This window comes from Globicephala melas, chromosome 15 (assembly GCF_963455315.2).
Source record: "Globicephala melas chromosome 15, mGloMel1.2, whole genome shotgun sequence".
Classification (NCBI taxonomy): Eukaryota; Metazoa; Chordata; class Mammalia; order Artiodactyla; family Delphinidae; genus Globicephala; species Globicephala melas.
Window position 1 is genome coordinate 33,937,175 of NC_083328.1, and position 26,872 is coordinate 33,964,046.

Consider the following 26,872-nt stretch of genomic DNA (forward strand, 5'->3'; position numbering starts at 1 on the left):
GGTCTGTCGGTGTCCTGGGGCACATCTCATCAAGCACCTAGTGGACCCATCAGCCCACAGCCCACAATACCCACCACCAAGCCACCAAAAGTTCTCCCTTCTCACTCAGCCCCCATCCTGAGTTTGTGACCAGGTTGGAGGAAAGAGGGGAGTGGTTTTCACAGCATGTCCAGGAACTTGACCGCCACTTGTCCAAAGATCCAGGAGCAGGTTTTTATTCCTCCTTCCAGAAATATAAACAACCAAGTTCACGTGTTCCTCCAGGGACCTTGTGTTTCATCTCCACCTGGAAGTTTAGTTTTGTATTTTGCTTTTATTTACTTATTTTTTGGCCACGCCGTGTGGCATGCAGGATCTTAGTTCCCTGACCAGGGGTTGAACTTATGCCCACTGCAGTGGCAGCGCAGACTCCTAACCACTGGGCTGCCACAGAAGTCCCATATTTTGCTTTCTTTTAATGAACCCCTGGGCTGCTTTGATGTTTTGCCGCCAGTGTTCAAGGGTAGGAAATAGTTTCAAGAGCTCGGACAAGTTCCCAGGCACCTTAGAATCGATTTGGCATATTCTTTTTGTTTGTTTTGTTTTGTTTTTTGTTTTTTTTGCGGTACGTGGGCCTCTCACTGTTGTGGCCTCTCCCGTTGCAGAGCACAGGCTCCGGATGCACAGGCTCAGCGGCCATGGCTCACGGGCCCAGCCGCTCCGCGGCATACGGGATCTTCCCAGACCGGGGCACGAACCCGTGTACCCTGCATCGGCAGGCAGACTCTTAACCACTGCGCCACCAGGGAAGCCCAATTTGGCATATTCTTAAGACAGCTCCCAAGCCTGGCTGCAGGTCTGAATGTATTCCCCCAGAATGACCCACTGAATCAGAATCTCAGGGGCGGGAGTTGGGGGGGGGGGGGTCAAGGAATCTACAGGGAGCACCCCCGGGGATCCTGAGGCAACAAGCTGTGGAAACCCTGGTCTTGAAGGGTCTGACGTCCACTGAGGGCATCTTTGTTCTCAACTGTGCTGGCAGCTGGCTGGAGAGTTACAGTGCTGGGCACAGGCCTAGTGGACTCCAGGCCAGAGAGAGCACAGCAGTACCTGGGGAGGGTCCATCGTGGCGTGCCTGAGGGTCCCTAGGACACTCTGAGCCATGTGAGTCCTGCCCACATTCACCCTCCCTGTGGCCCATGGATTTTTTTTTTTTTTTTTTTTTGGCCCATGGATTTTTAAAAAATTTGTCACAAGCAGGTATCTATCTTTTTTTATTTTACTTATTTTAATTTTTTTTGTTTTTTGGGGCCAGGCTGTGCAGCTTGCAGGATCTTAGTTCCCCGACCAGGGATTGAACCCAGGCCACAGCAGTGAAAGCGCTGAGTCCTAACCACTGGACCACCGGGGAAGACCCACTGGTATCTATCTTTGCCCAGCATCCAGTCTCTCTTCTTTCAGTAACTTCCCTTCTTAGGCTGGGTCCCCTGGCAGCAGAACCTGACACTGGGATGTGAGGGCAAGTAGTTTATTTGGGAGGCGACCCCAGGAAGCCCTGCTGGGGGACAGAAAAGTGAGTCTGGGAAGGGAAGGCAGCCCGTACACGGTGCCTGAGTGAGCAGCTCCCACTGTGGGCGGCCAGGCTCAACCCCTGGGACCTCTGGGGGGTGGAGAGAACACCTCGGAGTTGGCCACCTGCTCACAGGGAGCTGAGGGTGTTTATCAGCCTACGTTCATTCATCAGGTTGAGAACTGCTCCTGGGGGTTAACTCCCTGGCACTTCCAGTCTGCCCTTCTCAGGGACGGGGTGATGCTCCAGCCACAAGAGGTAGCCATCAGAGAGAGGGTTGCAGGTTCATATATCCAGATGTCCTCTGCCCAGGGAAGGTGGGCAGGGCATCGAGAGCCACAGCCGAGAGCCTCCCTCACGTTGCCTTTAGGTAATACCTCTCCCCCAGTCTCCATCCTTGTGGTTTGGCTGGCACTGTCACCTCCCTCCAAGTCCCAGGTGGTCTCAGTGGATGGTTCAGAGATAGGCATCTGTCCCAATCGGCCAATCAGAGCCCACCGTGGAACTTCTGCTGGAAGTGGGGGTGAGAAACTCTGCCAGGATTGTCCAGCATCCAGGGTGTGGGCCACATGGAGGAGAGTGATGCCAATATGGAGAAGAACCCAACCAAGAAAGGGGGATATTTGATCCCCTGGATCCAGCTATACCTGAAGCATTCTTGGACTTCCCAATTACATGGACCAGTAAATCCCCATTTTGCTTGAGAGAGTTTGTGTTGGATTTTGGGGTCTCTTGGAACCCCAAGAATCTGAAACTCATGACATTTTGGAGTTGGGAATTTGCAGAGCTTAGATGGGACATGGAGCAGGAGGCAAGATAGTGTCTGAGATTCCAGTACCTACCTGTGGTGTTGGGGGAACACCTGTGACACGAATATACAGGAGCCTAAGTCATTGGTACTGCTGGTCGGGGTTAACATGGGCTACTTATGGCTGTGCAAGTGTTCCCTCCCCACCCCATGGGAGGGATGGAAGACTCCCGGGCACAGAATGTGTACTAGAAGTCCTGGGGGCCTGACTTGGAACCCCAAGAGTTCTGTGTGTTGGGCAGTTGCCATGGTGACATGTGTCTCAGCTGCTGGGCTGCTCCTTATTTAGTTTTAGTATCTGGAAAGACCCCAGAAAAAGATTCCAATCCTGGGGTCAACGGGTGGGCTCAGGGGCCCTGAAATGGAAACGGGATTCAAGTGTGATGCCACAGCTTTCATGGGATTCTCGAAGGATCTGTGTCCTGGCTCCAGGACTCTTAGGTCAGGGGTTTCAAATTGTGCCTTTTGGGGACCCACATTTCTCAGCAGTGCCTTGGTGGGTGCTGAAGGGAGGGGAGGGGAAATGGGCTGGGGAGAAGTTTGAGAGCCACCCAGCACCTTTCCTTCCGGCTCTCTCCAGCTCCTTCCAGGCTCTGCCCAAACTCCCACAAGAGCTACTCGCACCCTGAGACCCGCCTCCTCTGCAGAGGCCCCTGGCCTCGGAGGGAGAATTGGTCCCAGAGGAAGCCTTTGGGCCACAGGGAGGCTGGGTGTGTTGTGTTCTGCCCTCTCTGGACCGAAAACCCAAGGGGCCTCCCAGACGTCAGCAGTGGAACCTGACCCCAGCTCAGACCTGACCCCAGCTCGCCTGCCACAGGGAGCTCTTAGCCACACCCATGGCAGCTGGCTGTTGTGAGAGCCCCTGCCCAACAGCTCCTGGGCAACCAGTGGAAAAGCAGCAGCTGATTGCTACCTCTCCGGGCGGGTGGGGGCGGGGGGGATGGGGGGGCGCCGAACGCAGCCACAGGAACCGCACCTCCTCTGCTACCCCGACAGCCCTTGGCCTCCTGCTCCAAAGCAAGGGACCCTCCAGTGGTTAGGACTCAGCGCTTTCACTGCCGGGGGCCCGGGTTCAATCCCTGGTCGGGGAGCTAAGATCCTGCAAGCTGCACGGCTGCGGCCAAAAAAAAAAGGGAATTCCGGGCTTCCTGGTGGCACAGTGGTTGAGAGTCCGCCTGCCGATGCAGGGGACACGGGTTCGTGCCCCGGTCCGGGAAGATCCCACATGCCGCGGAGCGGCTGGGCCCGTGAGCCATGGCCGCTGGGCCTGCGCGTCCGGAGCCTGTGCTCTGCAACGGGAGAGGCCACAACAGTGAGAGGCCCGCGTACCGCAAAAAAAAAAAAAAAAAAAAAGGGAATTCCACGACGCCTGTGACACCTTACTCCGTGTCCCAGGGGCACTCGCAGGAAGGACAGGGGCCACCCCAGACAGGCCCCCGCCCCCTCCTGATGTCAGGACTTGGCTGTCCTCTGATGCAACTCTGGGACTTGGGTAAAACCCAGGGGAGAGGGCAGAGCAGCCCAGGAAGATGGACAGCAGGGCCCTCACCTTCACCTGGATACCTGGCAAGTAGAATCCAGGAGCCCACTCCCAAGACTCGGTGTTGGCAGTGATGAGTGGGGCCTAGAGGCCCGCATTTAATACACTGAAAACTGCACATGTGTCTGTTCATGCACTGTATGCATATGTGGTGGGTTGAATAGTGTCGCCCCAAAATTCATGTCCACCCAGGACCTCAGAATGTGACCTTACATGGAAGTAGCATTCTTGCCAGTGTAACTGGTTAAGGGTCTTGAGATGAAATCATCCTGGATTTAATGGGCCCTAAATCCAATGACTGGGTGTCCTTATATAAGAGAAGACACAAAGAGGTGAAGGCCAGGTAAAGACAGAGGCAGAGACTGGAGTGATGTGGCCACAAGCCAAGGAACACCAGGAGCCTCCAGAGGCTGGAAGAGGCAGGAAGGATCCTCCCCTAAAGCCTTAGGAGGGAACACAACCCTGCCAACACCTTCATCTCAGACTTCTGCCCTCCAGACTGTGAGGGAATCAATTTCTACTGTTTTAAGCTACAACTTTGTGGTAATTTGGTACAGCAGCCCTAGGAAACTAATACACTATATTTGTGCTTTATATGTTAAAAACGTGATTTTTTTGTGCCACCCTCTTCCCTCCGAGAACCAATCTGCAACCCCTTAAGGGTGATGTCACCCCTGTTGAACATGCTCTTGAGTCTTTTAAGCAACAGCTGAGTAATTCTTGAACAAATCCAGGGAAACCTCCAGGGTTCTAGGAAGTAGACAACAGAGGTATATCCAAATCTAAAACGTTTAATGCTTCTGGTTGGAGCAAACGATCCGGTGAACAAGAAACATCGTGTTTTCCTGGCTGAAACAGACTGTGTGATCAGTTCATTTTACAGGGGGAGAAATTCCAGATGCAGGGTAGGAAAAAAAGTCTCAACCCGTGGGGAGAACATTCTGTAGCTTGTTGAGGGAAACACCACTTGGAATGATGCTCTTACAGATGAGTGGATGTGCCCAGAGAACACAAGCAGTTTCTAAAAAGGGAAAGTCAGAGGTAACTAGTATCCCAATCTCCCACTTTTCTCCAGATGCACAGTGTGTAAAACAGTGACGGATGTCCTCACAGGAAGTCTGGAGTCTTTGGATGAGAAGCATTAAATAATCAGAATAACCACTGACTTTTATCAAGAGCTTTCCATGTGCCAGGCTGAGGACTTCACAGCCACTCTTGTTTCATCCCACTACAACCCAGTGAATGAGGTAGGCTCTGCTATCCCTAGTTTACAGATGAGGATATTTAGGCAAAGAGAGGTTAGGTCACCTGCTGGAGGTCACACAGCTAGTGAAAGGATGGCTGCGGCTTGAACCCCACTTTGTCGAGATTTTATGACCCAGGCTCCTAAACCCAGTGCCTGGGCAGGTCCTATTGCTAATGGGCCATTTCTGTCCTGGCCACAATAGGTTAATGAACAAGATGGAAGAAGAAACCAAGGCAAGGAGCTTCCAGCCCTGGGGTCTGGGGAATTCAGAAGCCAAGAGTTTGGCAGCGCTTCCTGGGATTTTTAACCCCAAGCCTCCCAAAGGTAAGAAGAATGGCTACTGACTGATGATGCTCCAACATGGGCCCCAGGGACCTCCAGCACAGAAGAACAATAGCAGATGCCACTGTGGCCACCTGCTGCTCCTGTGGCCCAGCTCCCTTTGTCCATTGGGTGACTGGCCCTCCCCTACTCCACTCTTGCTTCTGGAGGGAATGTCGGTCACAGGACCCCCAGCCTCTTGGCCAGTATGTCCACAAGAGTGAGTACGTGACTTGCCCAGGGCCAGTCAGAGCCTTCTCTGGGATTTGAGATGGAAAGAGTCTCTTTCTGGCTTAGAGATTGAGAGCCCTGTGGTTGTAGGCTAGGGGCTGCTGGCAGCCACCTTCCCCTGAAGGTGGACAAGAGGACAGGCCAGCATGCAAAGTGATGCAGAAACAAGAGGCCTGGGTGAGGCTAAGGATCAGCACATGAGCCTGAGGACACTGGGCTCCTGCATGCAGTCGTACCTGAAGCAAGCAAGCACCACCCTCGGCCATCCCAGTTACAGGAGCCAGGGAATTCCCTTTGTTGCTTAAACCTGTTGAAGCTGGGGCTCTCCCGAGGTGGGGAGGAGAGCAAGCTCTCAAAAAGAGAGGGCTGAGGCTCCTTATCGCTGCTGCTGCTAAGTCTGCACAGCTGATAGCCGACCTTCCTCTCTGGAATCAGCAGATCCAGGTTCCACTTGTCAAAAGCTACTTATAAACTCAAGTGAAGGAAAGGCTTCTCCATCCTTCACTGGGGGCTAGTCCTAGACACTAAGTGTGCGGGGAGTGCCAGGGCAGCTTACCCCAAAATGCTTCTAGTTTGTAGAGACAAGCTAGAAATTCACCTAAAGATAGTTGAAAATATTGCAGATTGCTCCCAGCGATAAACGCCTGGTGACATGGGAGCAATTAGTTTTAAGAATGTCTCCAATCTTCCTCCCTCTCTCTCTCCCTCATGCATGTACACATACACCTTAATGCAGGATACAGAGTTTGGGATTTTGTTCCTATATCTGAGAAGTGAACTGAAAACCTTAAAGGTGGGCAAGGCTCCCTCTCTGCAGGGAGAAGGGGGTCTCTGAGGACGGCTCCTTCCCTCTACTCCAGGTATGGGGTTGAGGGTGGCATGGAAGTAGGTCCTTGCCCCGTCATGTCGAGCTTGCATGGAGGTGACATCCCCTTGGTTGTGAACCCACCCCTTGGGCAAGGCCCAGCGACTCTGGGTGTCGGCCAGAGACAACCCCAACTGTAAGCAAAGCTGTGAGATGAGAGTAACGCTGAGTCTCTCGCCCCAGACTGTGGAGCTACTTCAGTGAAGTCCCTCCCAGGCAGATAATGCAAGTGAGTGATGTGGGCTAGCGGTGGGTTGATAGAGAGGGGTGGGGACTGGGGTGGCCCCATCCAGGGGCGCAGCTGTGTTGTCTTTACACAGCAATAGTGGCTCTGTTTGGCCAACACTCCTATATGCTTAAGTGAAGCTGTAAATCCTGATTTCTGTGTGAAATGCCCCAATTTTTAAACCTTTTGTTTAGGCAAAAAACAAAAACACTAAAAGCAGGCCGGGGGCTTCCCTGGTGGCGCTAGTGGTTGAGAGTCCGCCTGCCGATGCAGAGGACTCGGGTTCGTGCCCCGGTCCGGGAAGATCCCACATGCCGTGGAACGGCTAGGCCCGTGAGCCATGGCTGCTGAGCCTGCACGTCCGGAGCCTGTGCTCCGCAACGGGAGAGGCCACAACAGTGAGAGGCCCGCGTACCGCAAAAAAACAAAAAAATTAAAAGCAGGCCAGATCAGACTGCAGGCTGCCAGTGGTGACCTCTGACCTGTTGCCTTTTTGCAGGCCCAGGAAATGAAAGGAAAAATGTCCTCAGACCCCAAGGAGACCCACACCCCTCCCATGCAGGAACTCGGGGAAGGTCTTTCAATATTGGAGCTGGTTCTGGGGGTCAGATTTGCCCCAGGGCAGCTTCCACAAAGTCATAGCCCCCACCCCACAGGGGAGTCCTGATGACACATTGAGAGCCTGGATCCAGCCTTACCTGAAGCAAGTCCTCCTACACTGGCCAGTTACATGCACACATGATTGGTCACCCTTTTTTGTTTAAGCCACTGGGAGGTGACTTACAACCAAAAAATTTCAATTAAACAGATTCCCAGGAGAGAAAGGGACCTCCAGAGTGTATAAAGATAGCCAGAGCCGCTTTATCACTGCCTGGAACTCAGCAGAAAACCTGGGCCTTCCCACCCTCTTCAAGTCAGGGGTGGTCAGGGTTAGGCCTGCCCAGTCATGTGCTGGGAAAATGAACTTCAAGTCCAGGGTAGGCGGCTCCCCCACAGAGTGGGGCCTGTAACTCAAATGACTGCTCACCAGCATATCCTGGGACCCAGGGCATCGCTACGGGTTTAGATGCTATGGCGAACACCCAACATTCCTGCTTCTTATGGGGGGAACCCCAATAGTCTTAGGAGGCCCCTGAGAGGGAGGCCACCCCAGGGAAGCAGAGCCAGAGGTGGCGGGGTGCAGGGGGGCACTGAGCCTGATGACATCCCTGAGCCCCCAGACCTGAACGTGGTTAGCCCACCCCTTGGCTTTTCGTACGCGAAGCCCCATCGGAGATGATTCTGTTCTCACCACTTCAAGAGCCCACAGGGCTCCAGCCAGCCCGACTTTGGCTATGTTCAGATCCAGGGCTGCAGCCCACATGGTCCCAGGCCTCGTGGATACTTGTGGATGTGGGAGGCGAGCAGGCTGCCCCGCAGGGCTCGGTCCTGACTATCTGGAGACCAGGGAGCTGCTGTGGGACTGGCCGGAGGAGGAGGTGGTGGCGCTGAGCTGGGAGAAGCGGCTGGTGCAGGATTCCAGGCTGGACATGGAGCCCCTGGGGAGGAAGCACACGCACGTTGCCTTCTGGTGGTGACACAGCCCTGGGTGCAAATGAGGCCCCAGGGCCCTCTCCACAAGGCTGGTAACCGCCCCAGGCACAGAGGGCAAGTGCAGAGGGAAAAGCAAGTGAAGCTGTGATGAGAAACGAAGCCCAGCCCATTTCCCTGCACCCACTTCCCCGCAAGAGCCCAGCCTTCCACCTACCATTCAGGGGCTTCCCTGACCCGGGGGCCTAGCATGGCGCAGAGGGGACCCCGTTATCTCCAGCCTCCCCTCTCTGCCTCCTTTCAGCTCCTCTGACACCTGCCTCCCATCGTGGGACCTTGTGTGTCTACACCTGCTGCCAGAAGCCTTTTTCTCCTGCCCAATTTGCCCAGTCAAATCCCACTCCAGACTACGGAGCAGCAGTGTCCAGGAGACCTTTCTGCTATGACAAATAACAGATGTCCCATATCTGCGCCATCCAACACGGCTGCCATTGGCCACATGGGGCTGCTGGGCATTCTAGATGTGGCTAGTGTGACCAGGAACCGAACTTTTAATTTTATTTAGTTCTAATCGCTATGTTTAAATTGTTACCTTTGGCTAGGAGCTACCGGGTTGGAGAGTGCAGCCTTAGGGCCCAGCTACTCAAAGTGTGGTCCGGGGACCAGCAGCACCAGCATCTCCTGGAGCTTGTTAGAGCTGCAGACTCTCCGGCCCGCCCCAGAGCTGCACAATCAGAGTCTGCATTTTGACGAGCCCTCCAGGTGATCGTGTGCACACTGCCTAGATCTCAACTCCAATGTCACTTCCCAGACACCTCCCCCACACCCCCGCACCCCTGCCCACCCTGTGCCAGGCCTGGTCCTGGGCTCTGACAGCGCCCTATGTTAAGGCCTCTAGCACCTCCTGGAGTGTGACCTTGAGCAAGGACCCCAGGCTGGAATAACTTCATGGCATCTATCGGTGCTCGGGTGTGGATACGTGGTCTCCTGCTCCATGATGGCAGACCCTATCTGTCTGGCCTCCCCAGGGCCACCGGTTGCCCACTGAGAGCAGCCTTGAACTGGTTCTCTCCTGACACTATTGAAGGTCAGGGCAGCAAGGTTCCCCCACACTGACCAGACAAGACAGGCTGGCAAGCAGCATCCGGCCCACCCCTCAGCCTCCACCTGCCCTTCCGACGGCAGCAGACCCCAGAGGCAGGTGTCTGTGTGTCTGAGTGCCTCTGGACCTCAGTCTCTCTCTCCCACATTGAGCCCCAATGGCCAAAACAGGCTGCTTCCCAAAGGGAATCACCACCCTCTGACACCCTGTGGGGTCTCCCTTTGGAGTAAAGATGCTGGCCCAGCATTTCTTTTCTTTTTGGGGGGGTGTGCTTATGGCTTGTGGGATCTTAGTTCCCCAACCAAGGATTGAACCCACGTCCTCGGCAGTGAAAGCGTGGAGTCCTAACCACTGGACCGCCAGGGAATCCCCAGGCCCAGCATTTCCTGTGCCAGCTGCATGTGCCCCTAGGATCCCTGGAGCTCTGCCTTGGATATGGGTCCAGACTCAGTACCCTCTTGGAGCCTCAAATTTACTCATCGGTAAACAATTTAAAGCATCATTTTTAGAAGGAAACTACACAGATATATCACGAAGCAGGATGCAAAATCACACTTGTTTTTAAAAGATAAAACACAAGGTATGGAAGAAACCACTATTGAGTGCTTACTGTATGCTCAGGTGAAGGGCAGGCTTCCCCCAACCATCTCATCCTCAGGACAGCCCCATGATGTAGGGGCTCCTATTTAACAGTTGGGGCTCAGAGAACTAAAGTGACTTGCCTGAGGTCACAGAGCAACCAGGAAGTGCTGGAGGTCTTAACCACTACACATCCCTGTCTCTCTGACAGCAACACTTGGGGAGAGTTGTCTGTGAGGCATTATTCTAGAATGTTCTAGAGCAGTCCAAACCCAGTTTTATGGAATTCTAGGAGTGAGGGGAGGTACACATAGGAGGGCTCAGGCTCCCCTTCTCCCCCCACCAATCAATCTGGTATGTTAGGCTTCTGTGCATGGCTTCATTTGAAGGCAGGGTTCTGCAGCTGAGGCTGAAGCAGCACAGCGATCTGCTCGCTCATGAAAGGGCGCTGAGCCACGGGCAAGTTTAACAACACCCATGCCAGGGCCCCACCCCTGGAGAAGCTTGAGGGCAAGCAGAGGAGGTGAATCCAGTGTCCCTGGCCCAGAAGGAAGTGGCCTCAGGCATGCTGTGGGCCTGGTCTGGAGGGGAGTCGGGGGCCCCTCGTACCTGAAGTCCTCAGACGCCAGCACCTCGTAGTAGTAGAGGAGTTTGCACCTGGGGCCAGGGCTGTGCAGGGCCATCAGGACATCCTCCACGCCCGGGAGGCTGCAGGCCATGTGGCCAGGGGCACTGTGCATTTGCCACTGGAGCAGGTAGACGCCAGGCCACTGGGTCACGTGGGAGCCCTGAAACACAGCAGCCACGCCCCTGAGGCCCTGGTCCACCAGGGAACAGGAGACCTTTCTAAACCAGTCCACCAGCAAATCCTTCCTTTTGGGGTGTCCCAAAGCCACCTTTGCTTCCCCTCTACTGTTACCCCATATCCCTGGCAGCTGAGAGCCTTCCTCTTAATCGAGATGGGGGGTGGGGGTCAAGGCCTAGGGGGTGCGGCTATAGGACAACAGAGGTGTGGTTTGGTTAAACACCTGGATTTTGTTGGGCTCTTGTCCTGCCGAGTGGGATTTGCAAATTGAGGAGACCTGGAAAGGGAGCTTAAATGTGCTTAGAGTTTGTTGAGGGCAGAGGGACAGCAAGAAAGGAGGGTGTTAGGTTTTTTTCGTTTTTTGGTTTTTTTTTGCGGTACGCGGGCCTCTCACTGCTGTGGCCTCTCCTGTTGCAGAGCACAGCCTCCGGACGCGCAGGCCCAGCGGCCATGGCTCACAGGCCCAGCCGCTCCGCGGCATGTGGGATCTTCCCAGACCGGGGCACGAACCTGTGTCCCCTGCATTGGCAGGCGGACTCTCAACCACTGCGCCACCAGGGAAGCCCAGGAGGGTGTTAGTTCTTATAAGAAGAGCAACTTTGAAAAAGGGCTGGGATGTTCGGTGGGACCCTGGGGCGGGGGTGCTGGTGTATGATGTGACAGCTGTCTGCTCAATTCCCTTAGGAGACCTCCAGTAAGATCTGCACTGCTCGCCAGTGCGTGCGTGGGTGCGTGTGTGTTTGAGGCCGGTGATGATTGACCTGCAAGCACTGGCCTCATGGAGAATGTGGGGGTCAGCAGGGTGGCTCACGTTCTGGTGACACGTCCGAGTGCTGTTCCCAGACCTACAGTTTCTCTGTTGCCTGGGTTCTGAAAACGTGACTGTGCATAAGGAATCACAGTGAGAGGTGAGGGATACAGACACCAGGCCCCACGCCCAGAGGTTCTGAGCCGGCCCTCCTGCCGTGGGCCCCAGCAACCTGCATCTTTGACAAGAGTCTCGGAATTCTGAGGATGGGGCCCTGCCAGAATCTTTCTCCCCAACTGTCCCACAGGGTCTCTGAGGCCAGAGACCAGGTCCAGTTTGTCCATTGCTGTATCCCCAGAACCCAGCACACAGTGGACACTCAGTCCTGAGTGATGAATGAATAAATGAACGAAGAAACAGAACCTAGGAACTTCCCTGGTGGCGCAGTGGTTAAGAATCCACCTGCCAATGCAGGGGACACAGGTTCGATCCCTGGTCCGGGAAGATCCCACATGCCTCGGAGCAACTAAGCCCGTGCGCCACAACTACTGAGCCTGTGCTCTAGAGCCTGCGAGCCACAGCTAATGAAGCCCATGCGCCCTAGAGCCTGCACACTGCAACTACTGAAGCCCATGCACTCTAGGGCCTGTGCTCCGCAGCAAGAGAAGCCACGGCAATGAGAAGCCCGTGCACCACAACGAAGGAGTAGCCCCCGCTCGCCGCAACTAGAGACAAGCCACGCACAGCAACAAAGACCCAACATGGACAAAAAAATAAATAAATTAAAAAAAAAAAAAAGAAAGAAACAGAACCTGGATGCTCTCCCCTTCCCGGCAGATGAGGGGGGCCTCCACACGGCTGTAATCTGCACCCAGGGCCCAGCCTTTGTCTGTCAGCTGCCCGCCAGCCCTGGCACCAGGCTCCCGGGGGCCCGGCTTGGGAGCCTGCTTGGTGTGGTACAGACTGAACATCACGTCCCCTTGCAGGATGTCAAAGTCCCAGGTGATGACTGACTCCCTCTCCAGAATCTCCACTGCGACCTACGTGGGGACAGGTGACAGGTGAGGTCTGAACGTCCAGCCTGGCGGGAGCCGGGGTGGGGAAGTCGGCTGCAGGGGTGTGGGTGCCCACCCCAGTCTCCATTCCCTCAGCCCTGACCCCAAGTCCAAGAATTGCTCTGGACAAACAGAACCACCCCTGTCTGAAAAATGCCTGGGAGGATCCACCCTGAAGCAGGGTGACCGCAGGGTGACCCACAGCCAGTGACTGGATGATATGAGGGTACAAGAGGCTGGCCCCCTGCCATGCTCTCCTCACGGATCAGGCTGGGCTAGACCGCGGCTAAAACCGGCTCTTGGCTTAGCTTCTGCCCCGCCCTCCTTACAGGTTTCTCCTGAGCCCTCATCCTCTACACATCACGGGCACAAGAACCCTCAACTCAGACTCCACTTCGGGGTCCCTGACCTACAACGACACCCAGCCCAGCAGGCCCGCCCAGGCCGGGACCCCGGCACCTCATGGGGGGCCCCGCGGAGCACGCTGGCCGACTGGTAGGTCTCTCTCCACTGCTGCAGCTGGTCTTTGTGCTCCTGGTCCTCTTCCGTCAGGTAGAGGGACTTGGGGACCAGCCCTCCTTCAGGGACGTTACACTGGGGGACAAAGACAGCAGAGACAGTCAGGGCCCAGCCAGGCCTGGCTGACCTATAGAAAGGTGCTCTGTGACCCCTGAAACCACACTTATAACATGCATATATATCCTGACAACTGGGGAGACCTGGGTAAGCTTGGCAAAATTCCTAGGAAACGTCATTTTTTGTTTTTTGTCTTTTGTTTTTTGTTTTTTTGTGGTACACGGGCCTCTCACTGTTGTGGTGTCTCCTGTTGCAGAGCACAGGCTCCGGACGCGCAGGCTCAGCAGCCATGGCTCACGGGCCCAGCTGCTCCGCGGCATGTGGGATCTTCCCGGACCGGGGCACGAACCCATGTACCCTGCATTGGCAGGCGGACTCTCAACCACTGCACCACCAGGGAAGCCCAGGAAACGTCATTCTTTACCCTGAAATCGTGAAAGCTTGCTCTTTGAGATTTCTGTTGGAGAAAGGAAAAGGCCTGCCCTCCCACAGTCATGAGATAGGGTCACCCCTGCCTAGCATCTCACCCTCCAGGGCAGGCAATAAAAGTGGTCTGGGGGGAAAAAGGGGGTCTGGGGCCGCCTCCCCTGGAAACAGTTTCCTGATCATCCCCTGCCATGAGGCTGTGGGCTGGGGATAAGTCCCTCTGGGTACACCAGCTTCGGGGTTCAGGCCGCTGGGACATTTGAGTCCCCTCCCCTTGCAGCAGAGTGTGCAAAGCCAGCAGCTAAACTCTAACTGCTGCCTAGCAGCGTCCTGGATGGGAATACAGAGGGGGAAGCCTTTGCCTGGCCTGGTCTCTGAGCTTTCGGGAAACTTCTGTTTCGCTCACTATGTTTGAAAGAACCAAGGTCAGGCCCCTCCTTCAAAGAGGACAAGCTCTGCCCCAAAGAGCCAGCAAGGCCCTCCCCACGTCAGAGCACACACAAAGGGCCTGCCCTCCTCCCACCTCCCATCCGCAGCCCTGCCTCTCGGAGGCCACAGACCCTCCCCGTGCCGTAAGCGCAGGGCCGGCTGGGGCCTCACCAGGCACTCTCCCCCGAGGAAGTCGGGGATCACTTCTTTGTCCAGGTAGTCGACAAGGCCTCCGGGACCCTGATAATTGCTGCCACTGTAGATGAGGAACTTCTGCCTGGTGTTCTCATTGATGAAGGGGCTGATCTGAGAGGGGGAGATGGGGCAAGACGGAACGTTGTTTTTTTTTTAATTGAAGTGTAATTCACAGAACATAGTTAACCATTTTAAAGTGAACAATTTGATGGCTTTTAGTTCATTCACTATGTTGGGCAACCATCACCTCAAATTCCAAGACATTTTCTTCCCCCCAAAAGGAAACCTCAGACCTGTTAGCAGTCACTCCCCTTTCCTTTCCCCTCAGCCCCTGGAAACCACCAATATGCTTTTTTTTTTTTTTTTTTTTTTTTGCCTATTCTGGAGATTTCATAGAAATGGGATGACACAACACGTGGCCTTTTGTGACTGGCTTCTTTCATTGAGCGTCATGTTTTCAAGGTTCAGCCACATTGTAGCATGAGTCACAACTCCCTTTTCACCTAGAGATTGCCATACTGAGTGAAGTCAGTCAGAGGGAAAGACAAATATATCACTTGTATGTGGAATCTAACAATGTGGTACAAATGAACTTATTTACAAAACAGAAACAGAGTCACAGATGTAGAAAACAAACTTATGGTTACCAAGGGGGAAATGGGGGGGGAGGGATAAATTGGGAGATTGGGATTGACATATACACACTACTAAATATAAAATAGATAACTAATAAGAACCTAGTGTATAGCACAGGGAACTCTACTCAATACTCTGTAACGACCTATATGGGAAAAGAAACTAAAAAAGAGTGGATGTATGTATATGTACAACTGATTCACTTTGCTGTACAGCAGAAACTAACACAACACTGTAAATCAACTATACTCCGATAAAAATTAATTAAAAACATAAAAAAGAAAACCAAAGAACTCCCTTTTCATGGCTGAATAATATTCCATTGTGTGGATGACCATGTTTCATTTATCCCGGATGGAAAGTATTTCAACACCAAGCTCTAAGCTGCACGTCAGTCTGGTTTTTCACAGCATCCCAATGCTGGGGTGGTGCCTGACTCAGGAAATAGTTGGGGAAGGAAGGAAGGAAGGAAGGAAGGAAGGGAGGGAGGGAGGGAGGGAAGGGGGAGGGAGGAAGGCACTTAGCACAGTAGAGCACAAGCCAATTCAGCAAGGAATGCCACAGGCAAAAGATCATTTGGGGGACTTCCCTGGTGGTCCAGTGGGTAAGGCTCCATGTTCCCAATGCAGGGGGCCTGGGCTCAATCCCTGGTCGGGGAACTAGATTCCACATGCATGCTGCAACTGAGAAGTCTGCATGCCACAACTAAACATGCTGCAACAAAGACCCCGTGTGCTGCAGCTGAGACCCGGTGCAGCCTAAATAAATAAATATTTTTAAAAAATCATTTGGGAACTAGAAATCCCACCTGTGTGGGTCACACTCCTTCAGCCCCCATCCCGGGAGGTGGTCCCTGTGGGCCTCAGCAACCTGGCTCTGTGCACTGGCTTTCATCTGGTGTGGCCAGTGGGGGAAGGGGGGCGGGGGCAGCAGGAGATGGGAGGTGGGTGCGTCTTCCCTGCTCCCTCCCTGCTCCGGTGCCCCTGGCAGCCGCCACCCTCACCTGCGCCACCCTCACCTGCCGAAGCTCTCTCAGGGCTCCAGTAACAAGGACATTCCCTCCTCGTGTCCCTCCAGCCCTGGGGTCGTCAGGGCTTACGGCAGTGGCCAGCCCCTGGGGCCTCCCCATCCTGCCCACACCCCTGAGGAGTTATGCTGTGTCACACCCCCACTGGAGTCACCTGGGTGAATCTGCTTCTGTCCAGGACCCCGACCGACTGGCTCCCACCCCCACCTGACGTGCATCTTCTTAGGAAATCTCCAAACAGCAAAGAAACTTAATTTTCACAAAGATCAGGATATTTCAAGATAAAATGCTACAGTAGCAGATCCTGCCTGTCCCTCCCACAGCTCCTGTTCCCCAGCCCATCCCCAACGGAGCTGTAAAGTAGCCCCAGAAGCTAGGGAACTTTCTGCCCCAGAAGTCTGTTCATGTCCTCTCCTCCAACAGTCCTGCCATGGCTCCCTACTGCCCCAGGACAAGGTCCCATCTTCGCCACAGCCTGGACTCTGCAGGCACTGGGCCCTGAGCATCTTCCCAGCCTCCTCTGGCCACTGATTTTTCAGTCCCTCGGAAGCACCCAGCCGGGCCCTGCCTCCAGGCCTTTGTACGCGCTGTGCAGGTTACCCACCACACCCTTCCTCCCGCCCTTCTCCCACTTGACTCCCACTCCTTCCTCATGTCTCAACCCATGTCACCTTCTCAGTGGAAGCGTCTTCAGCTCCCCAACCTAAATTATACACCCCCTCGCCCCCTGACTTAGTCTCCCCAAGAACCCTGAACGTCCCCAAGCCCATGTCACAGGGCATCATGAAGCAGTTACTCACGTGGGGCTATTGGATTTCTCTCCCCCCCACACCCCGTGACGCAAGGGTACACACTCTGCATCCCCAGGGCCTGGAGAGGTGCCTGGCACACAGCAGGCACTTAGTAAAACACTGAATCCATTTAACTTTCAACTCACAAATCTACCCTGATTGAACCTCTAGGGAGAGCAGAGATTCTCAGGCTTTCCCAGGCACCGAATCCCGAGGGCATTCGGTAAGATGTTGACCCCGAGTCTGTAGGATGGAGAGGGACCTGACATTGCTCTGGCCTGCAGACCACACTTCGGGAGCAAGGCCTCAGGGCAGTGGTTTTCAACTGCAAGTGATAATCCGGTAGTGGTTGTGATATCAATTTAGCTCTGTGACTAGCCTATTTTGAGTGGAGCGGACTAGAAAAGAATAGCAAAGAGCATGTTGTAAGTAGTTACGATAACCACCACTTGAGAATCTGTTGTTTCGGGGGTGTGTGTGTGTGTGTGTGTGTGTGTATAGGCACGAGCCACACGAGGAGACCAGGTGGCCACATAAAGTGGGTTGTGGGCAAAAAGTTTTAAGATCCCAATAGCACAGGATCCCAACGCTCTTCGGAATCAGCTCACAGCAGTCCCAGGAATGTTGTACAATTCTAAGTGTGGCTCTCCCGTCCACGAAGCAGGACAGTGGACATGTAAAATGTGGTCCACCCATACAATGGAATATTATCCAGACATAAAAAGGAATGAAGAAATGATTCTTGCTACAACATGGATGAACCTGAAATCATTATGCTAAGTGAGAGAAATCAGAAACAAAAAGCCTCACATTGTATGATTCCACTCACATGAAATAGCTAGGACAGGCAAATCCACAGAGACAGAAAGTAGATGAGTGGTTGCAGGGGGCGGGGGGGAGGAATGGGGAGGAACTGCTAATGGGGACAGGGCTTCCTTTTTGGGGTGATGAAAATGTTCTAGAACTAGCTGGTGGTGATGGTTGCACAACTCTGTGAGTACACTAAACACCACTGAATTCTATACTTTAAAAGGGTGAACTTTTTGTTTGTTTTGGGGTTTTTTTTGGCTGTGCCACGCGGCTTACAGAATCTCAGTTACCCGACCAGGGACTGAACCCGGGTCATGGCAGTGAAAGCCCGGAATCCTAACCACTAGTCCACCAGGGAACTCCCAAAAGGGTGAACTTTATGGGAAATGAAGTATATCTCAATAAAGCTGGTAATTAGAGGAAACAATGCAGGAAAATCGGGCGGAGCAGCTCACAGAGGGCCCCTCCCATCTCAGGCTCCTGCTCTTTCTTACCAGCGTCCAGAGCACAGGGAAGATGCGGGGGGCTCGCACGATGAGCAGCCGGCCCAGGGTCTCAGGATAATTGTCCTCCACCACCTCGATCATGTGCAGCAAGGCCTTTATCCCTGGCCGCCACAGGTGCCGCAGGCTGAGACCCTCCAGGTCCACCAGGCAGGTCCAGGAGCTGCGGCAAAGATGCCCCCTCACTCTACCTCGCTCGGCCACCTCCCAGGGCCCCCAACACCATCCTCAGGGACCTGGGAGCCCACAGACAGGGATGGAGGGAGAGGCTCAGTAAGGCAGCGCTGGGAGCAGAAGGGGCAGGGACCACAGGGCACTCTTGTGGACCCTGCCACCGTGGGGAGGCCACGTGACATGGAGGTTCTGAGTGTGCACACCAAGGCTAAGCACCCAAATTCAAGTGCCTGAGAGCTGTGTGACACAGGCACTTCCTCATCAGGACAGCGGCAATCACAGTAACAGTCCCCAGCTCATCCATTGTTAGGATTAAATGAGATGGTCTACGTAAAGCTCTCTGCAAGGACAGGCACATAGCACATGCTCATTAAAAGCCAGTTTTTACTACTAATTGCTGAAAAGATGCTGACTGCTAAATAGAGCACACACTCCAGAGCCAGATGGCCTGGGTTCAAATCCTAGCTCTGGCATGTGCTGTGTGGCTTTGGCTAAGTTACTTAACCTCTTTGTGCCTCCATTTCATTAGAACCAATTCATTAGGAAAACGACTGTTTGGCTGCAGCAAGTGGTCCCCGGGAGCCTGTCCATCCAGCTTCATTCCCTTCACCTTGCCCACCCACTCCTAGGAGTGCCTTCATGACACCCTGTCATCTGAGCCATCTGGGGGGCATTCCGCTTCTGGCCAGGATGATGATTGATCGATTCCCCACTCCAACCCCAATGGATGCCCCTTTAGGAAAGCTCTAAATAGCAAAGGAGCTTAATTTGCACAAAGATCAGGATATTTCAGGATAAAAACTTCAGTAGCAGGTCCTGCCTGTCCCTCCCTTATAGGCTGTGATAGGGTGACATGACTCAAGGAGCTTGGAAGAGTCCCTGCTACACAGGAAGTGCTATGTGGTGTTGGCATCACCTCTTAAAGTCATGGCTTACAGGATCTTAGTTCCCTGACCAGGGATTGAACCCAGGCCCCAGCAGTGAAAGCGCCAAGTGCTAACCACTAGACTTCCAGGGAATTCCCATTAAGTCATTGGTTTTGATAAGCCATAAAGAAACCCTAGGAAGGGTTTACAGAAGAGGAAGCCACAGCTCAGAAAGGTTAAGTACCTTTGGGGGCAATGCCACTGTAAGGACTGGTGTGGGAAACTCCGCTCAGGAATAGGACTTTGGGGCAGCCCGAGGAGGCAGTGGGTCACTGGATGTGCCATGACACCTGCGAGGTCCACCTGCCTGGGACACTGGCAGGGTGGCTCTTGGGGTGGGAGCGCTGGTCTCGAAAAGCCAAGTCCAGGAGGCTGCATGGCACGGGGAGAAAGTCCGCGAGCCCAAGCCAGATAGGACCGGGTTCAAACTCCAGCTCTGCCCCTTCCCCGCTCAGCAGCCTCGGAAGACCTCAGCACTCTGAGCCTCAGTTTCCCCTCCATAAAGAACAGGGATGCTGAGAGCCCCTGCCTCGTAGGGTAACTGTAAGAATTGGGTGAGGACATTTCCGTAAAGCATCTAGCAGGCTGCCTGGCACGGCATCCATGCCCAGTGAACTTTGGCTGTTTTTATTGTTTGGGGGAGTTTGCCTGGGTTCTTGCCTGATGGGACGGCCAAACTGTTTTGTGTTCCCTTCACACCGCTTCTGTCCTTCCTCATTGACGCAAAGAACCTGGAAAGCAGAGAAGGTGCTGGCGAATGTTCACTTGGCTGCTCCAGCCGCAGGAAACCCCGGGGGCTCCCAGGAGCGGGGACCCCCAACTCACATGCTGCAGCAGCACCTCCTCCCCCACGGCCTTCATCAAGCCCTTGGTGTCCATGTGGCCCAGACGCAAGATGTACAGGGGGCGGCCATCTTTGGGGCGGGGCCGAGCAAGTGGAGGACAAAAGGAAAACAGAATTACATACTTTTACATAATCCTTCATATATATTATATATGTACAATCAATTCTTGTTATTTGCGGTAGTTAATTTCTATAAAGTCACCTCGAACACTGAATCAAGGAACTCAGAACCACTGCTTCTAAGGGGGGAATAGGAGGTTAAGTTTCTGCCAGCCTCTGGTCGTGACATTTTTGTCAGTCGATCGATCAGTGTGTAACTTTGTTCTGCGTGTGTTTCTATTTGAGGACACCTTGTTTAATTAACATTGTTAATTCATTAACGTTGAACGCATGGCCAACAGCACTGTAACTCGTGCCTGAATGGAGTTTATCTCACATGAATTTTCTCCAGAAGGTGCATCACAGCCTTCGTGCGCTTAGGAACACAGTGCTTCTGCACGATGCGAAATCAACACAAAAAAGCACAAAATGCAAGAAAAAAGAAATGGCACTAGATAGGCTGCAGAAAGGCTACTCATTTACAGTAGGAGCTGAAACAAGGAGGCAGAAGGACACTTGTTCAACCTCAGCTGGGGATGGATGTACACGTCGGGTGACTCAGATTTTTCGTCACTCTGTCCGTGAAGGACAGTGAAAGCTCCCTGAGTATTGATTTGGGAGTTACAAATAAATTTTAGTGAGTAGGCAAATTCACAAATACAGAATCCATGAATAACACAGACCGACTGTATATTGAAAGCAAGCGTGTCAACCGGTTCTTCAGGAGACTCAAGCACTTGCCCTAATCAATACATATGAATTTTTAACTAAAGGACATTGAAAAGCATAACAGGCGCTGGCATCAATGGCAGATTAATAAAAAATCCAGAGATGATATTTGTAGTGGGTTGAACAGTGTCCTCCCCAAAGTTCATGTCCATCCAGAACCTCAGAATGTGACCTTATTTGGAAACAGGGTCTTTGCTGATGTGATTACTTAAGGATCTCAAGATGAAATCATGCTGGATCAGTATGGGCCCTAAATCCAGTGACCCGGAGTCTTTAAAAGATGAGGAGAGGACACAGAGAGATACCGAGAGGGGAGGCTGTGTGAAGACAGACGCAGAGATTGGGGTGACGTGGCCACAAGCCAAGGAACACCTGAGGCCACCAGAAGCTGGAAGAGGCAGGAAGGATCTCCCCCAGAGCCTTCGGAGGGAGCACCGTCTTGCTGACACTTTGATTTTGGACTTCTAGCCTCCAGAACAATGAGAGGATAAACTGCTATTGCTTTAAGCCACCCAGTTTGTGGTAATCTGCTAAGGCAGTCCCAGGACACTAATGCAGTCAGTATTCATGCAGCCAAAAAGTAATGGTGGGCTGACCCAGCCCCTGGGAGAAACATCTTGTCTCCAGCCCAAACGTCTATTCCAGCTCTGCCTTCGCGGCTGGGTTATCACCTCAAAGGCATCTCCAGATGCCCAGAAGAGCCAAAAGGAAAAATAATAAGATGATAAGATGAAAAGGGGCATTCAACGTGCATTCGACAGTGACCCAAGTGTACACTCCATGTTATGTAGGTAAAGAGACGCACCTATGTCCTGGTAGTGCCAGCCCCCTGCATAGAACTCCTCCAGGAGGGCAGGGGGTCGCCAGGTCTGAAGGAGGAGGTCCACCTGGTGCTGCTTTCGCCAGCTCAAGGACTGGCACAGCATCTCACGGGCCCTGTCCAGGTGGAAGTCTCGAGCCCGCAGGAACCTAAGGATGTGCTCGTCTTTGGGGATCTGAGAAGAGAAGGAGGAGAAAGCCTTTAGCGTGGAATTCCCTAAGCCCGGCGGTGAAACTGGAAAATGAGTCTCCTGTCTTATCTGACAAACACTTAGCTGGGAAAAGGACGTTAAACTCAACCACGAAGCAGCCAAGGGTGGACTGCAGTGAATGTCTGAGTTTGGGCTTCCTAACTTCCCCTCCTGTGCTGGCGGTGACATCTCTTTTCTCTTGGGGAACTGCTTTTCCTACCCCCTTCCCAACACCAGCGGTGGTTTTAGTTAGCGTTGCCAATCACAGGACCCCACTCCTACGGCCTCCGGTGGACAAAATCCATGCCAGGCCAATCAGAGCATTTAGACAATTTTAAATCTGAAGAAAGGGGCATGAATCCCTTTTTCTACCGAGACAAAGGGGAGACTCAAAGCTGTAAGCAGGGCTTCCCTGGTGGCACAGTTGTTGAGAGTCCGCCTGCCGATGCAGGGGACACGGGTTCGTGCCCCGGTCCGGGAAGATCCCACATGCCGCGGAGCGGCTGGGCCCGTGAGCCATGGCCGCTGAGCCTGCGCGTCCGGAGCCTGTGCTCCGCAACAGGAGAGGCCACAACAGTGAGAGGCCTGCGTACCGCAAAAAAAAAAAAAAAGCTGTAAGCAGCCACAGATCCAAGCTCAACAAGGAAGCATGTCTGAGGGGATGAAGCAGACATAAACGGATACAAGAACCAAGCGGTCTCGACAGCATTTAAGTCCTGGTTTCATGGGACTTCCCTGGTGGTCAAGTGGCTAAGACTCCACACTCCCAATGCAGGGGGCCCGGGTTCGATCCCTAGTCAGGGAAATAGATCCCACATACCAAGGATCCCGCGTGCCACAACTAACAAGATCCTGCATGCTGCAGCCAAATACATAAATAAATATTAAAAAAAAAAAAAAGTCCTGGTTCGGGACATCCCTGAGACAGGCTGCGTGGTCAGCTGAATGGTGTCCCACCAAGACCATGTCCACCCAGAACCTCGGAGTGTGACTTTATTTGGAGATAGGCTCTTTGTAGAAGTAATTAGTTAAGATGAGGTCGTACTCTATTAGGGGGTGCCCTACTCCAATGTCTGCTGTCCTTATTATAAGAGGGAAATTCGGATACAGACACAGAATGTAAAAAGGGGAGAAGGCCACGTGAAGACAAAGGCAGAGACTGGAAGTGACGCATCTACACACCAAGGACTGCTGGCAGCCATCAGAAGCCAGGAGAGAGGCATGGAACGGATTCCCCCAACCACCCAGCCGCCAGAAGGAACCAACCCTGTTGACACGTTGATTTCAGACATCTGGCCTTCAGAACTGTGAGAATAACTTTCTGTTGCTTTGAGACACACAGTCTGTGGTATTTTGTTTCAGCAGCCCCAGAAAACTAACACACCCCACTTAACAGTTCGTTACATGAGCCAATTAAACCCCTACCCCCGCTTTTTTTCTCTAGTTGATTCAAGCTGCATTCCTAACACATATAACCCAGACTCTAACTAACATGCAGAGGTGACAAGCTAAAGCCCACCGCTCTCCTTCCTTCCCTCAGGCAAGTATCAACAGTCAAGGGAAAGCCAGCCCCCATAAAAAGTGCACTTTCCTGAGTGCTGTGCTAAGCCAGACACGGAGTGGATTGTCCCTTGTAATTCACTCTGGGGGCAGGGGGTGTGCTCACATTGTACCCATTTTACAGATGAGGAAACAGGCAAACAGGTTACATCCCAGCCCAACACTAAAGTAACTCCCTTGTCTGCCCCCCGGTGGAGGGAGGGGAGGAAGGGCAAGCAACTCACGACTAGGCTGGAAGCTCTTATTCAACAGAGCTGAAGATCAGGCCCGTGATTGAGACCTACAGGCATGGTGGACACTCATGAGTGGGGCTTAGAGTCTAAAGGCAAAGCCCAGGTGCAGTCAAAAATCAACCCTCGCAAATCATTAAATCTCTTAGAAAAGAACAGTATGCAAGGTTTTGTGAACATAGTGACTGTGTGGTGACTGTGCTATGACTGTGCTCCCCAGGGGACATTGGCGATGTCTAGAGCCACTTTTGGTTGTCACAGCTGGGGAAGAAGAGCTCCTGACCTCTCATGGGTGGGGTCCAGGGACACTGCCCGATGCCCTATGGTGCACAGGACGGCCCCCCATAAAGAACTGTCCGTCCTCAAATGTCAACTATGCCAAGGATGGGAAACCATGCTATCAGTGCTACGTACAGAATGCATGAGACAAGATATAACAAGAGAAGGCCAAATAGAAGTGTCCAGCATTGCTAATTACACAGACTTACTTACCTGGCCCTTCCTCCCCCCATGCCTGAGGCTGAGTCGCTACAGCCCCAGCCCTGACCCACCTTGCCTTTGTGGGTCTCCTGCAACCAATGCCGCAGCTGGATCAGGCAGCTCTCCTGCATGGGTGTGAGATGGCCCAGGCACCTCTCAATGTAGTCTGCATCCAGCTTGTCCCCTGGAGGAGAAAAGGGGGTTCAGGACAGCAGGAGATGCTGCATGGTCTACCCTTTCTGAAACCCTTGCCTTACTGGCTACCTTGAATCCTAAACGTAGTTCCAAGCGCACGGTGACCCTTTCACCAGTTAGCCACTGGTCTTCAGATCTTCTAGTGTTCCCAACCCATTTCCAAGGTGATTCTAAAAACTCATGCTGGGGCAAGCCTGGATCTCACTGTGCTGAGTGATGTGTCCCTTTGACCCTCAGAAATCAAGATAATTCCTACCCTCTGGGAATGTAAGTTGATATAGCCACTATGGAAAACAGTATGGAGGTTCCTCAGAAAACTAAAAATAGAGTTACCATATGATCCAGCAATCCCACCCTGGGCATATACCCAGTCAAAACTGTAATTCAAAAAGATACATGCACCCCTATGTTCACAGCAGCACTATTCACAATAGCCAAGACATGGAAACAACCTAAATGTCCATCAATAGATGGTTGGATAAAGAAGATGTGGTATATATATACAATGGAATATTACTCAGCCGTAAAAAAGAACAAAATAATGCCATTTGCAGCAGCATGGATGCAGCTAGAGATTATCTTACTAAGTGAAGTGAGTCAGAAAGAGAAAGAAAAATACCATATGATATCACTTATATGTGGAATCTAAAATATGACCCAAATGAACCTATCCACAAAACAGAAACAGACTCACAGACATAGAGAAAAGACTTGTGGTTGCCAGGGGGAGGGGGAAAGGAAGAGGGATAGACTGGGAATTTGGGGTTGGTAGATGCAAACTATTACATTTAGAATGGATAAACAACAAGGTCCTACTGTACAGCACAGGGAAATATATCCAGCCTCCTAGGATAAACCATAATGGAAAAGAATATTAAAAAAAGAATACATATGTGTATAACTGAAGCCAGGGAGCCAGGATCCCTCAGCAGCTTGGCAGTGTGATGATTGCAGTGTGACTCTTTCCTACTCCTGTGCTGTATTGAAATGATGGGGACTGGGCTGTGTTGCAAATAAATCATTTTTTGTTGTTAAAATCATTGTAAATCAACTATACTCCAATTAACAAAAAAATTCCCACCCTCTGGAGCTGCCCCACCCTCTGAAGATTACTGACAACATGAGCTCATGTCTACTGACATGCATCATCTGAGCCAGCTCCCAACAGCCCTGGGAGGCGGGTGTCACTATCGTTCCCACTTTAGAGAAGACAAAACTGAGGCCAAGAGAGGTTCCATAACTCAAACAGGTAAATGCCTGTGGTGTGCCCAGCATAAAGGAGGCAGCGGATAAGTACCAGTCCTTTTTGCCTTTCCACCTCCCAGCCCCATTGTGGGGTTCGAGGTTTTGGGTAGACAAAGCCCTGACCCCAAAATACAGCCTGAGAGCTGCATGGATCATGCCCACTGTTCAATCCTGTCTCGCACAATTGGGCTGTTTGAGGTCAGCATGTGCCGGCATTTAGAGGCGGGACTCGGAGCTGAGGTCTTGTTGCCCACTCTGAACTGCTGTGGTGGCGGATGCTGGCATGGTGAGGCATCTCAGCATCTTAGCATCTCAGCCCTGGGTGCAGATGGTCCACAAAGAGCAGCCTTCATGGGCATAGACTGTTCTTTGTGTGCAGAGGGCACAATAAGAAAACAAACAGAATGTCTACACATCCAGCAGCAGGACCCAGCGTTTCCCTCCAAAACAAAAAAAGCCCAGGGCTGGTGGTCATGGCAACTGCACCAGTAGCCACCTGGGTAAACAGAGTCAGGAGGAATGCTGTGGAGGGACCACCCAGCCCCTGCAACACCTCAGAGTGGTCAGAAGCAGAGATGCTGAAGACAGGGAGGGGGCAAGGAGGGGATGAGGGAGGAAACACGAGGGAGGCAGTAGACGCCAGCTTCCTTCCGGCCTCCAGGCAGATGTGAGGCCCCTTTCTCCTTCTGAGCAAAGGCTCAGTGACACAGAGCAGGGTGGAAGGGGCATGATCCTGCCTCCCTCCAGCCATCCTGAGTACTGGCTCTGCTGGTGGACAGCACAGACAGAAAGGGAAGGGAAGGCCTAGTGCAAAATGGGGAGGGCACAGGGCACGACACACAGAGTGTGCGCACAGAAAAGGGCAGAAGTGCAGTAAAAAAAAAAAAAAAAAATTTAATATTTTAAAAGCACACGCACAACAGCAGCCATCTAGTGCACACAGTTGGTGAAGAATAAATATTTGTTGAACAAATGAATTTTGTTCTCCCTAAACACAGCCCCAGATGTATTTTTGTGGCATATCTCTGTGTCAGGCAAGCGCTTACACTTCAGTGGCCCCAAAGAGAAAACAGTCATTGTGGGCATTAGTGTACATGGTTAAAACTGGATTCATGGGGCATGTGCAATTGTGTGTCCTAGGTTTTTTCCTTTAACACTATATTGTGAACATTTTCCATGTCGATGAGAGTCTGAAATATGACAAAGGGCTAATTGCCTTAATATGCAAAGAGCTCTTACAAGGCAATAAGAAATTGATGGAAAAACAGGAGAATGGACATAGGACAAGAACAGGAATTCACAGAAAAAAAAAAAAGAAAGAAAGAAAGAAAAGAAAAAACCAAACATGAAAAAATAGAACGACCTCACTCATAAAGAAATAA

At 52.5% G+C, this 26,872-nt stretch overlaps 1 protein-coding gene across 7 annotated transcripts in view; it reads right to left on the minus strand.

Annotated features, from left to right (window-relative positions):
* Window positions 1–4,672: 4,672 nt before the first annotated feature.
* Window positions 4,673–26,872, minus strand: part of SEC14L5 (SEC14 like lipid binding 5) — a 42,747-nt gene continuing 20,547 nt past the window's right edge. For 4 of the 7 annotated variants that reach the window (XM_060284892.1, XM_060284891.1, XM_060284890.1 and 1 more), the window contains 10 exons: window positions 24,122–24,234; window positions 21,576–21,765; window positions 19,924–20,012; window positions 19,759–19,829; window positions 17,990–18,161; window positions 14,208–14,342; window positions 13,065–13,199; window positions 12,363–12,590; window positions 10,607–10,785; window positions 4,673–8,324 (listed from right to left, as the gene is read on the minus strand). In XM_060284892.1, the coding sequence (XP_060140875.1) occupies window positions 8,219–8,324; window positions 10,607–10,785; window positions 12,363–12,590; window positions 13,065–13,199; window positions 14,208–14,342; window positions 17,990–18,161; window positions 19,759–19,829; window positions 19,924–20,012; window positions 21,576–21,765; window positions 24,122–24,234 (1,418 nt within the window). In that variant the 3' untranslated portion in view covers window positions 4,673–8,218. The remainder of the gene's footprint in view (window positions 8,325–10,606; window positions 10,786–12,362; window positions 12,591–13,064; window positions 13,200–14,207; window positions 14,343–17,989; window positions 18,162–19,758; window positions 19,830–19,923; window positions 20,013–21,575; window positions 21,766–24,121; window positions 24,235–26,872) is intronic. The other 3 variants (XR_009559036.1, XM_060284893.1, XM_060284894.1) reach the window with 3 other exon arrangements.